General features: G+C 52.3%; 3 protein-coding genes across 3 annotated transcripts; 1 reads left to right on the top strand and 2 right to left on the bottom strand.

Annotated features, from left to right (window-relative positions):
- Positions 1-1,572: 1,572 nt before the first annotated feature.
- On the bottom strand, positions 1,573-3,326 carry AYO21_10841 (hypothetical protein; the record flags this gene model as incomplete). Its single annotated transcript, XM_022660749.1, has 3 exons — positions 1,573-2,701; positions 2,757-2,778; positions 2,825-3,326. 3 exons carry the CDS (start codon positions 3,324-3,326, stop codon positions 1,573-1,575), a joined length of 1,653 nt encoding a protein of 550 aa, XP_022506960.1.
- A 4,328-nt stretch (positions 3,327-7,654) lies between these two features.
- Positions 7,655-8,880, bottom strand: AYO21_10840 (ribosome-interacting GTPase 1; the record flags this gene model as incomplete). The annotated part of the gene is made up of 3 exons (XM_022660748.1): positions 7,655-7,674; positions 7,741-7,861; positions 7,918-8,880. The coding sequence occupies 3 exons, from the start codon at positions 8,878-8,880 to the stop codon at positions 7,655-7,657; spliced, it is 1,104 nt and encodes a 367-aa protein (XP_022506959.1).
- Positions 8,881-10,397: 1,517 nt separating this feature from the next.
- Positions 10,398-11,132, top strand: AYO21_10839 (hypothetical protein; the record flags this gene model as incomplete). The annotated part of the gene is made up of 1 exon (XM_022660747.1): positions 10,398-11,132. The coding sequence occupies one exon, from the start codon at positions 10,398-10,400 to the stop codon at positions 11,130-11,132; it is 735 nt and encodes a 244-aa protein (XP_022506958.1).
- Positions 11,133-13,080: the final 1,948 nt, after the last annotated feature.

The raw sequence follows: 13,080 nt of genomic DNA, 5'->3' as shown, positions 1-13,080 counted from the left end.
CCCCCCCCCCCCCCCCCAAGGTCAGATCTCTCCTTGTGCAGCCATGTCCGAAAATGTGTGAGTTGTTGGCGTTCAACTGGCCATGGGACTAGACCGGCACGAAGGAAGAGGAGGAGGAGCAAGACCAGATAATGGTGGCTTTCATCGGTTCTTGAAACCGGCAGGCGAAGCCGTCGCCGGTGACTGGAACAGGAGTCGACAAGGAAAATAGATACCGTGCAGATGAGTTGGTGAGATGAATCACACTGTCGACACCCCATGGCTTGAGGTCAGTGACTTTGTAACTGCGATCGGCAGGGCATTTGGCCAAACAAGTCGACACGCATCCCTGGGATGGATTTTTCCCTCCCCCGGACAGCCTCGCAAGCCTCGTCAACCTTGAACCCACCAGCCTCACTTCGACCATCTCGACCTTCTCGGCTGCGGTGCCCGCTGCCAGTCTAAACTCAGAGCATCGTCTGTGATCGGCGGGATCTGCGCATGTCTCGCCTTGACATGTGCACCGGGGAACAACGGGGCTTCTGCATGGTTCTTTTGGACGTTTGCGTGGGTTGTTCATTGCTATCTCAGAAAAGAAGCCTCCCAAAGCTTGCGCTGCCGCTGTATCTGACCCTGGCCTGAAACAATTTCGCGCATACAGTCGCTGACGTTGCTCCCCAATCAGACTTACATGCTGCGGTATGCAACCATACAAGATACACCAAACACCACATACCAACATCTGTCATGTCTGCTGTTTACACGTTTGCTGCGTTCACAGGAAAACGTAGTTACTGGTTCAAAGCATTCCCCTGCAGAGGGAATAGCGAAGAGAAAGTTATACACTCATGGTCCCAATGTCGCCGCATCGACCTTTGCTTCACCACCTCTTCCCCCTGATCATCCCCTTTGTGCACCCCCGACCCAGGTCCCAATGTCAATACAAGGAAGGAGAGAAGGAAAAAAAAAAGTCAAAAGACTCTGCATGTACTGCGGTACATTGGATAAAAGCCATTCGAAGTGGCCAGAAAGAGAAAGTCCAGAAGTGAAAAAGGAAAAAGAGAAAAAAGAGAAAACCCAATCTCTTCCAATAAATGTGATCCAGTCGCTTGATCGCTCGCTTGCACGCTCCCCATTCTTCCCACATATACATGCCTTCATACAATGAATAAGGAGATTTCGCCTCGGGGCTAGTGTCTATGTGAGTGGTCGTCTGCGATCGTAGGCGGGTGCCGCGTCCCGAACCGAGAGAAATTCGTAGAGGCATCTTGCTCTCTGGAAGTCCGAAGCTGTTTCTCGTGACCAAGGTTGTGAAAACAAATGCGACTCCTGGATCGATGCTTTGTCCCTGCGCGTCCGCTGGTGGTAGATGTTCGTCATTCTCTTCCATGTATGTGATTTTCCCGTTTCTCCAATGTTGGACGCTGTTCATAAACAAATGAGTGTCGTCTTCTCTTGCATGCTAAATGCAACGGTAGCTGCGCCAGATACTTCAAAAAATGATTGTCTCAATGAGAAAAAAAAAAGACGACAACAACAACAAAGTCAAGCATATCTCTGAGCCGTTATAGCTCTAGTAAGTCGTGTTGCCCTTTAGGTCGAGATGCCGAGAATGGTCCTCTTTTTGGAGATGCGAGGACTATCCATGATATCAATTGGGTGCATCCCTCCTGGCAGTATCGGTGCTGTTGGTCGGAGGGCTTTGATCTTCTGTATCAGTTTGCCAATCGCCAGGTAATCGTCCGGCTCTGCTACGGCTGGGTTCTGTTCCAGCAATGTTTTGGTGGCGTGCAACGCTCGAATGATATCCTCTTCCGCTGGTGTAACCGGATTGCTTATGGGTGAAGCATCGGCGGATCGTGGCAATGGTGGAGGATGCATGGCTGAAAAGCGCACCTGTTCAGGGTAGTGGATGTCGGGCACGCTCTTGTGACGTTTCATCATCTGCCGGGGGTCGATGGCGGTAGGTCGTTGCTCTGCTGTCGTCACTGTTACCGTGGTTGCTGTCAGAGAGCGTACAGGCAGTGAGGGTCGGTTGTGACCCGATGAGGATGGGCGTGAGGCTGTGCCTGAATTCGGTGCGTGAGAGTATGTCTGGCTTCTCTGACGGTTAGATGGCCCCATTGTATCATCCGCCTCTTCGAGCATGTCGATTCCATCTTGGTCACTGCGTGCCATTTCTACGGACATTGGGGAAATGACGGACTCTGATGTCTCCTCACGATCAAGCCTGGGTTGAGGTGTATACGTTGATTTTCCATCCCCAAAGTCGAAGAACTCGTTGTTGGTCTCGATCTTGACCGAGGGTTCTTCGATCTGCTCCTCGATTGCTGACATCGGAGGAGATACAAGACCATTGGACGACGCGGGTGAGCCGTCATGAGGCGTGTGTGACAGTGAAGTCGAGCTGGAATCCACAAAGGTCGAATCTGGATCGGCCTTGAGCGCGTTGAGCCGATTCTTGCGTTTGAACTTCTCCAGCCAGTCGGCACTAGAGACCACCGCTTGGTCACTTCTGCTGAATGAGAAGACCTGCGCCTGTTTTCGAAGATCCTCATCCGTGATGGGGAGGCCCTTCTTCTGCTGGTTTTTGACCCAGTTGGTCAGGGTCTTCTCAAAGTCCGGTAATTTGGCCTTGTTCTTTTTAATGGGGCTGACACTCTCCTCTTTGGACTGCGGATTCATGTACTTGTCCCGCTGTCGCAGAATCTTCGACACCGTGCTACACAATATTAGTCCTCGGGTTACAATCCACCAGCACAATGTATCGAGCGTACCTCCTCTCCACGTTGAACTTTGCTAGACAGGGTCAGAACCAACACTGAAGTCGAGGACGGTTACGTACCTCCAATCTGGGTCTGCTTCATGGTCGGGTTCTGCTCGGCCTCAATGCACATCTGACGACGTTCCTCGTCCGTCAACTTGCGACGAGACGTGTTCGTCTTGGCACTAGTTGGTGTCATATCAGATGTTGACCCTGCAGACAATGGAGTCTGCATTGGTGCAGCAGGCAAAATTGACGGCTGGTAGGATCCCTGGGGTTGACTGGCCAGCATACTTGGCCACAAAACGTTGTTCGGCATAACGAGGGGCGGTGGCATCGGTGCATGCGAGGATGCAAATGGCGAAGGTCGTTGTATAGGGTAAGCCGGCTCCATAGGCATCGGCGTGTTATGTTGGTGTTGGTGGTGGTACTCAAATTGCGGGAATTCCTGCATTGGCGAGATCGTCGTTTGAGGGCTGGTGGAATAACCATTTGGAATGCCATTTGGCATGTTGTTGGGAACACCTATCCAACCATTTTGGCCATAGCCAGTATGCTGCGAATCTTGACTCTCTGGTGGCATGTTCAACAGGACCAGCATTGGTGTTCGAATTATACGGGTGATACTATGCTGACCGAGGCACCAATATGATTTGATAACGCATGCCACTGATCCTCAGTGATGCTCTCACACGACACACGTAGCCTGCGGTCCCAGAAGCCTGGCTTGCACGACCCCCAGAGCCTTGAGACCTTCAGAGAGAGGATCAAGGTACAGAGGGTGTTCAGAGACCGACGGGGCGTGAAGGTGGACCTGAAATCAAGCTTGAGGGGGCAGCACGAGCATATGATAAAAGAGGGAACGTCTTGAACGAGGTGTGTGTGTGTGTGGGGAGCACACCTGATGATGAGGCCCAGGCAGTCTGCAACTGTGCAGACGAGCTCAAGCTGGACGAATTGAGGTTAAGTTCAGAACTGGGGATGGACGTCGACCGGGGGGCCCGGACAGGCTTCAAGGAGAGAGTCGACTAGGGCTTGCTTTGAAGGCGCGAGGGGGCGTTATGTGGTGGAAGCTTGGGCCGCAGGTGCTTAGGACAGGGTTGCTGTATGGGCTGCTTTCTGATATTGCTTTGTCCTTGTTTGGATTGTGATGCTGCACAAGGCGTAGTGGTTCTGGATGTGTGCCCACACCTCCAGATGTCTATGCTTTGGAAATCCACTGAGAGAAAAAGAGTCTCGATATGCTTTGAGGGGAGCCGTTGGGAGGGCTTCCGAGCGCAATCCGCACGTCTGCAGGTGGCAGACTAAAGGACTTCAGGGCGGCAGACGAGCCTATAGCCTATTATGCAACGGCTTAGGGACGGTTAGCGGCAGCCCGGTAAAGGAACGGCCCTCACAAACTCTGCCCGCTAGCAGTGGGTTTAGTATTGAGGAGGGGGGAAACCTTGTAGGCAGGCGTAGGGATGAACAGGGCATGCTTTGGGGGCGTGTCCAGGGTGTATCGCACCGTCTTGCCAATCCTTCTTTCGCTTGGACCCGCCTTATTTCTCTCTCAATCCTTGACACGCCACTGTGAGCTGCCCCGTAGCGTCAACGCCGGGCGGGCAAAAATTGGTGCTTTGGTGAGTCGAGATCGTTACCCGAAAGGAGGGGGCCTCTTTGTGTGTCGCAGCTTCACTAAAGGTATACGACAAGGAAGCGAAGGGCAGGCCGAGAATCGGTTGTTCTTCCGTGGATGTTTCGAGATGGGGGAGGGAGGAAGACAGACTAGGATACCACGGGCAACCATTTGTACAAATGCAGACTCTCTTGCACGACCAGGTAGGTCCCAATCCTGGTGTCCCTCTGGGGCATCTCTCCAGACCAGGACCAGTTGAGATTCATAAGCCCCACGCAAACTCGCAAAAATACCGAGCGGCGTCGAATCTAGCGGAGCCAAATGGTTGACTCGAGGATAAGTCCAAATCAGTCGGATGCGAAGACCTGCAATAGAGGCTTCAGCGCTCCGGCTAGCCTCGTCCCTTCCTGGACGGTCCGCTAGCGACCGAGCATGACGCGGGTGATCTGAGGCCACAAGTGATTCCCTGCGGACCATAGGATCTCCCATCTGCACAATCGCATGGCTCGCCCCTCCGTTTTAAGGGCGAGTCGTTAAGGGACTGGCCCTCACCATTGTCGTGGCGTAAGTAGCAAGACCAGCACGACCAACGGCCCCAGAATTTATTGTCCTTGGGCAACCCCTGTCACCTTGGTACTGTACAGTAAAGCCAAACAATCTGACGGGTATTGTGTATTATTGCATTCTACTCCGTATGCGTGGGGGCAATGAGGACGTCGGCTAATTCAGTTGTTCCTTGTGCGACAAAGGCGTGGGTCCGTGGAGAGGAGCATGTCTAGACTGGCTGGGTGGGTTTGGCGAGTTAGAAGTAATAGGAAGCCCGTAAGGAATTGACAGATGCTCGCATTGGACTTGATTGAGTGGAGGTCGTAGCCACCCAGCAGTGCCTTTCCTCCTCTTGACTCGGGGTGGGATCCACGATGGCAGCTGCGCCAGTGTTGGCTTTGGCGACTCCCTGTCCGAATATGGGCAGCGCCAGAGGTACTGGAGAGAAATGACGAGGAGCCAACAGGCACACGAAACGAGTGTCGGGTGTCGTGGTTGGCGGGAAGGGAAGGACTCGGCGGCAAGATAAAGGAAAAAGGACAAATAGGACGAGGCCGCCCACAATACGGAGTACTTTGGTGGGTATGGGGAAGAGAACCTCTGAGACTCCTGGTTCTGATCGTGAAGCCCAATCGGGCAGGCGAAGAAAGGTCTTGCACTCCTTGTGACAGGAAAATAGTCATGCTATAGACTTTTTTCTGGTCCCTTCCAATCTCTATGGTTGAGACCAGTGTCAAAAAAGCAGGGAAAGAGAAATATGACGTTTTAACGGGGTTGGTGGTGAAGCATTAGTTGTCGTTACCCAATTGCCCAGTCCTTGCCATGTACCTCGTACTGCACCCAATCCATTAATCCGCTTTGATTCAGTGTAGATTTCCTGTGCAGTACAAAGCAGGAAAGCCTCACCAAATTCTGTAACCAGTCTTTTGTTCGTTTCTATCCTAACCCCAGAGTATCTGTCTACTCGTACCCGAGCCTGTCCTCCCACACCTTCCAGCGCCTCTCCTCTTCTCTCCTCCCTCGCCCACGACGTCATTGGCGCATGCCCTGCCAGGGGATTCTGAGTCCCTCACCACGAAAAGAGGCAGTCCGTATATGTAGGTCCACAATTTCAAGAGGGTGCCACGTCTAGCAGGAGAACAAGGTTGCATGGAAAAGACCGCAAGGCAAGGGATCCCTCCAAACTCTGATGCCTCAAGCAGCAGGTCGGTACGCGGCGAGGCGGACAGCTTGGTATGTTCGTTGCCCCTACTCAAACCTGAGAGCGGCAGACTCGGGAAGGCCCCGAGCGTGTTCGTGGCGCTTTTAGGTGGAGGGCCAAATCGCAAAAGCCCATGAGTGAAGCAAGCAGGACAAGACCAGGATGGTCATTGGAACCAAAACCCCCCACCAGCATTTCGGACAGTCGACTAGACAGGGGATGTCAGGACCGTCGATGTCTGCACAAATTCGAGCTCTCGCTCGGAGGGGTAAGAAAGAGGTGGATGCAAATTTGCTATCAAGGCCCTCTGTTGGCTCGGCCGACAACATCCCCTTCTCGATGCAGCTGGAGCTGAGTGTACTTCCACAAGAGCAAGCACAACCACAAACTGATTCATGGAAGGGAGGGTATAACTTCCAGGACAAGCAGAGCAGCCCGTCCATGCATTTCGAGGAAGCTCCTCTCTCCTGCAGTCGAGTCTTCTACCGCCCTTGTCAATGGTCGCGGAGATGTGGTGCCGGGTGGCCGATGGGCTAGGTACCAGCATATCAGAAGCAATGCTGACCCTCCATGACCAAAGTCGTTTCCATGCAGCTTTGACCCCTCGGCCGCGCCTTTGAAATCACCCCATTGAGCACCCGTATTTTGTAGCCTGATCTTTGTAGCTCGTGCTCCGAACTGCCTGCGTGTGGGCGGAGAATTCAGCGTTGGGCTCATGCCAGGGCAGGGAGGGAATTGCAAGCCTCCAGCTCAGATCCTGGTCGCCCACCCCGTCCGCCTCATCCACCTTTTCCAGCTCGAGCAGCTTCTCCGCACTTGAGGAGCAGGGATCCTCAATCGGGACATTCCAACCGCCATTAATCAATAAACTGTTTCAAAGAGAAAGTGAGTAGGCTCCTCTCCTCAACGTCTTCTTCTTGCATGTCGTTATTGGCTGACAATGAGGCGGACTACAGTTCCACCCCTGCCGCTTTTACGTGCTGCATTGTGTTCCAGTGTAATGACGTCGATGGCATGGTAGCGTTTCTATACTGCTATACCTCTTTGGCGGCCAATAGATTCGGCTTCCAGGTGGATCATGACACCTAGTGCAGACCAGGGACATCCAAGTTCCTCACTGACTAGCATGGGGACATTTCCCCATGTGAGACGGGAGCTCCGTGAAGCGAGAGCTCTTTATCCATTGTAATAACGTTGGGCATGAAATCTGTTCGACCGCATTCTTGCCCGCTGCGCTTAAGGGGTAGGGTTTGAGTAGATTGGCCACCATCATCGTCGCAGCATGGTGCTGTTGTCCACCCGTTTGGGCAGCAGAATCCCAACCCCTGATGCTGATCACCAACCGCAGGCTAAGGAATGTGATGTTCTCGATCCGAAGACGCGGGGATGGCGGAAGGGTGAGGCATCTAGCCTCATTGAGCAGGAAAAGGGTCCGTGGTTGATGGTGTCAAACCTTGAGGCGGCCTCAATCCTGAAATGCATCTTGTTGAGATTTTGATAGGCGTTCAGGGTTAGCAAGCTGAAACGAATGGAGAGTTTGACTGCATCACTTTTTGATGATAGTGACTAGATGAACAGCAATGTCAGCATGCCAGGGACAAGATTTGAGGACAGGCACGTTGCAGAACTCACTGATATCTTCGTCGGCCAGTTCATGCGCAAGTCCTACCCGTTGGGGTTGGTGCTTGACAGATCTCCCATATACAATCGCATGCTTGAATTGCTCTACGATCGTCTTGTGGATGGCATTGCACTAAAAATAGATTAGTGGGCGAAATATCTCCAGACGGCTTCGGGCCAGTGACTTACAAAGTCTTCCACCGTTGAAGCATTCTTTCTCAATACGACCGGCGCACTGTAATCGGGCTGTTTCCCCTTCGGTTTTGTGTAGATACGTTTTAATTGCAGCTTTTCCCACATCTGTTCCAGGAGCTCGTCAATGTTCCACCCGTGCTCGGAACTGATGGGAACGGCGTTCGGGATGCGGTAGAGTAGATCCAATTCCTCAATGGTTATCGAATCGATTTTGTTGAGGGCGTATATTACGGGAATGTAACTCCTGCTCTTGGCTTCTAAGACATCAATCAAATCGTCAATCGTGGCGTCGCAACGGATGGCAATATCGGCCGACGAAATCCGATACTCATTCATGACAGCTTTGATTTCGTCATGGTCGATATGTGTCAGGGGAACTGTACTCGTGATATTCAAGCCGCCTTTGTCCTTCTTCTTGAAAACGATGTTGGGCGGTTCCTTGTTGATGCGGATGCCAAACCCCTCCAGCTCCGCCTCAATGACCCGCTTGTCCGTCAGTGGTTTGTTCACATCGAGGACAATGAAAATCAGGTGGCAAGTTTTGGCGACGGCAATGACTTGACGGCCACGACCCTTGCCGTCTTTTGCACCCTGAATGATACCGGGCAGATCCAGCATCTGAATGGCGGCACCATTGTACAGGACTTGGCCGGGGACGGTAGTGAGGGTGGTGAATTCGTATGCAGCGGCTTCAGAGTGTTGTCCTGTCAAGCGGCTCATCAAGGTGGACTTTCCCACCGAAGGGAACCCAATAAAGCCGACGGATGCAACACCAGTTCTGGCAACATCAAATCCACTGCCACCACCACCGCCAGAGGATGACGGTGTCAAGAGCTCCCTCTTCAGTTTGGCCAGCTTGGCCTTGAGCTGGCCCAGATGAAAAGAAGTGGCCTTGTTCTTCTGGGTCCGAGCCATTTCGGCCTCGATCTCCTTGATTTTGTCCACGGTGGTAGCCATCGTGGGCTTTGCAAGCGCAATGTCCGAAGGGGGCAATTACCGATCCGGGATGAGGACGCGAATGAGGCTGAGGATCGACGACCGCTGAGGCAGGACGGGGGTGCGTTCAAGGACTTCTGGGTAGTGATATTTGGGAACGAATTTCCACAGTTGGTGTTTGGTGAAGGATGGATGGGAGGATGGCAGCTATCGGAGAAGAGCGAAAACGAGACAATAGGAGAACGCTGTGTAACAATCCTTTGCGACCGCTGTGCGACGTGAAATGATCAAGCACACGATGTTGAAATGGCTTTGTACAACCACCACCACATGGCGGTTCGAGACAAAAATTGTGTGGACGGGTGCCCCGCAAAGAAAACATTAGTAGGCGTGGCAGAGCGCAGGCACCCACAGGTGAGGGGGTTGCCGATGAGGTAATGGATTGGGCGTTGTCTTGGTGCCACGGCGCCCTCTTGGTAGCCCCTGGTGCTTCCCCTAATTTTCGCGTGTTCCTTATCGTTGGGCACCTACACACGAGCCAGGCCCCGTGACCCTATGGCCGGGTGACATCTAGCATCACGTGGCAGGTACGTACCTCATCTCTCCTTCGTACTTCGTATAACTTCCTCCCACTGTTCCCAATCAGGCTGGTCATTCTTACCCTTTGCCACTCACTACCTTGAGCCACTCACAGAGCACAGACCCGATCACGCAATCGCTCGGCCTCGAGACTGGACAATTCCTTTTCATCAATCCTCATAAATAGCCCATATGTCTCGCTCCCAAGGGTTCTTGTTAGCTCTTCAAGAGATGGAAGTGGATATATCAGAGCCTTGCATGCCAGCCTTGTCATCGTCACCGTCGCTCAACCTCATACCTCGCCGTCGCTGTCTCTACAAAGCCCATATTGCAGGTATCGTGCATTCTCTGCGGCCCTCCTTCTCGTTTAAGCTTTGGGCTCGCCACTCTAAACATGCTCAGCGGGCCAACCACTAATCTCGATCGTCATGCTCGACCAATCTTTTGGTCGCCGATGACCCCGAGTCACCCGCTCTTGCCCGTCACCGTCTTTGGAACAGGTAGGCAAAAGCTGGATACGAGGTCAAAGATTTTACGTTTCAACATGCCACGACCGGCTCCCTAGAGGGACCAGGAGGGGTCCTGAAGGCACTTGGCCCATCTCTTGAGTCGATCTCGTCCATTCACACTGTCGCTGTGATTCCTCTCAACCCCTGGTCATGAGACAGGAGGGCTGCGTCTGCCGGGTATCAGAATGGAGAAAACTTATTGAATCTACTGCAGTCTTACACGCTGTTCGACTCTCTACATGCAGCAACTTGCATTCTTATCTAAAGGGCAAGTCTCAATCTTACACCGCCTTGATCGTCCTTCCCTCCTTTTTATTCTCGCCGATTTTCCATATTCATCTTCTACTTTTCGCCCTTTCTGCCCTTTCTACGCTTTTCTTCCTTATCTTTTTGTTCAAGGCCTGCGCAGTCTTCCGTTCTACCAGTTCAAGCAATAACACATCGTCGAAAATGCTTTCATACCAGCAACCACCTAGCACCACAGGCCCATACCTTCCCGAGCCTGAACCGGCCTTTTCATCTCACCACTATGGTCAGCTCAACCGCATTGACCCCTGTGACGACTTCCACCTCCTTGTTCGAGCTCTCTCGGATGTCCTTGGCCCTTCTTCAGGGATCAACTCTGACGATGTGGATGAAAATGAATTGATACGGCTCATGGAACAATACGTTTCCCAAGAAAGCCAATGGCGCCATTACGCCTTTGCCGATCTCAGCAGAAACTACACCCGCAACCTCGTGGACGAAGGAAACGGCAAGTCCAACTTATTGGTGATTGTCTGGAACCCGGGCAGAGGCAGTCCGATACATGATCACGCGGACGCACATTGTGTGATGAAGATTCTCAAGGGGAGCCTCAAGGAAACATTGTACGCCCTTCCGCCCAGCTTGACCGAAAAGACAGGGTCGAATGGGGCTTTGATGCCACCACGGATCGTCAAGGAGGCGACGTACCACGAAAACGAAGTCACTTACATCTCCGACAAGATTGGGTTGCACAAGATATCCAACCCTTCCAACGATGAGGTGGCCGTGTCCCTTCACCTTTACACCCCGCCGCATGCAGCCAATTTTGGCTTTAATCTATTTGACGAGAAGACGGGGAAGCCAACGCACATCCAGCAAGCAGGATTCTTCTCGGATCGGGGGAAGCCAATCGAAAAGTGCAAATTCGGATCGTTTTGAACCTGGTTGTCGATCAACGTCAGCGTCCTTCTCGTTTGCCACGATCCAGAACACAGCCGTCAGCGGCTTGTTGAGACCAGGTGTTTTAACAACATTCGCTCAAGTGTGAGATCTGGATTTGACGACTCGATGATTTGGGTGGTCTCCAAAGAGGCCTGACTTTTTACGCCAGTGTTTCTTCTACGGGGTTGATTAGGTGTTCATGATATGCGTTCAGCTCCTGAGTGGTTGCAGTATATTTACGATAGCTACCACCTTCGTTTTCATCATCACGGGAACTGAACAGGGTACAGGCGATTGGCGCCAGGGATGATGTTGATGTTTAGCCCGAAGGCAGAAGGACCTACACAGGGTCCTCTGGAGGGTTTGCCTGAGAATGTCTCTTTTTGGGTTTTTGAAGAAGGGGGACCACCTTGTCCTCCTCCCATGTGGCCTGATAGCAAGCCCTTGGGTTTTACGAACAACGCATTCGTGTCACTCACTCTCTCTGTCTCTCTCTCCCTCCTTCTGTCTTATCCTGTCCCACCACAGCATACGTGCCCCCCTTCCCCGGGACGGGTTCAGCATTCGCCCTTAGGGACAGCATTTTAAGATCCTGAACTGCTCTTTCTTTTTCTTACAACAAAGGATTTCTCCGCCCCAACCTATCACAATCATGGAGGCGAATTTTTGTCCTCGGTGTTTTGGGATCTTAGATCTTGGGTCTCACGTCAGGCCGCTTTGCTTGCTTACTTTTTTTTGACATTGTTTCTTTTGCCTCGTGTGCCTCGTCATGGGCCTGAAGATCCAACCTACCTCCCATAGTGCCATGGTTCATGACCCAGGGGACAATTCCCACCTTGAACGAGTGAGGCGTGCTTTGTCCCTGCAGCTGTTGTTGCTGGTTGGATCCCTTGTCCCAAAGTATGGCTTCTTCCCTACTGCCGTATACGTGTATAGGTGTGTTGGTGTGTTGGTGTTTATGTCATCTCATCTCATTCCATTCCTTCGTTCTCCTCGTTCTCTCTCTGACACACACACTCTCTCACACTCACACACCTTTTTACAGGCTGGCGGGAGTGTGAGCCGTCAGTGTGGGTGTGATTGGTGCGATAACCTGTCCGAGCTCGAGCTCGGGCTGGAGCTGGAGCTGGAGCTGGGTCAGGCCTCACATGTGCTCACATGTGCTACCCTTGTCCCCCTCTCTGACAGCTCGTCACCCACAAAGACACATAATAAATGCCAGACCTAAGACGCCTCGATCCCGTCATTTTTTTCACTTTTTGTTTTTCCTGGGATCTCAGATCATTTCGTGTTCCCCCGCTCTCTACCCTCCACAACCCGGAATGTTATGGGTCGAAAAGGGCAAAAAAAAAACAAAAACAAAACAGAATGTGTATGGTTAACGGTTAAAGAGTAACAAGTGATACCCCGAATTTGAGGTAACACTACAACTATAAAAGACAGGCGCATCCACCCGGTCACAGAGATACATATATCATCGTCACCCCGAAGAGGTTCTACGCAGCATAGAGCACCTTTGTTCGAAGAATCAGTCCCTCCAACTACTCCCCTCGCAGGTTCTGACGCCGGAAACTACCAAGTATCAACATCAATTAAAGCCTCGCCACGAACGACGACCAAGAACACCAGAAAGCATGACATACATGTCCACCTTCCCATCCCACTTCACATCTCAGCGTCAACCACAAACTTTCCCAGAAGCCCACGCGATACCACAGTCACAATTACAGCCAGGATCCCGCCCTCGACGCAGGACAACCCAAGCATCAACGGCGACCCAATCATCCATCTCGACCAGGTCCCGCAAGTTCTTCCGTTCCTCGACAAAGAGATCGGCCTCGGTGTTCTCGTCCTCGTCGTCGTCCTCGGAAACCAGTGACTCAGTCAAGGAGGAGAGACGAGTGCATCGTTGGGGACGCAAGGCGATCAACGGTCTCGAAAGAGC

This window comes from Fonsecaea monophora (genome assembly GCF_001642475.1).
Source record: "Fonsecaea monophora strain CBS 269.37 chromosome Unknown Scaff133, whole genome shotgun sequence".
Classification (NCBI taxonomy): Eukaryota; Fungi; Ascomycota; class Eurotiomycetes; order Chaetothyriales; family Herpotrichiellaceae; genus Fonsecaea; species Fonsecaea monophora.
The sequence above is the reverse complement of the archived record's forward strand: the minus strand, read 5'-3'. Positions and strand labels throughout refer to the sequence as shown.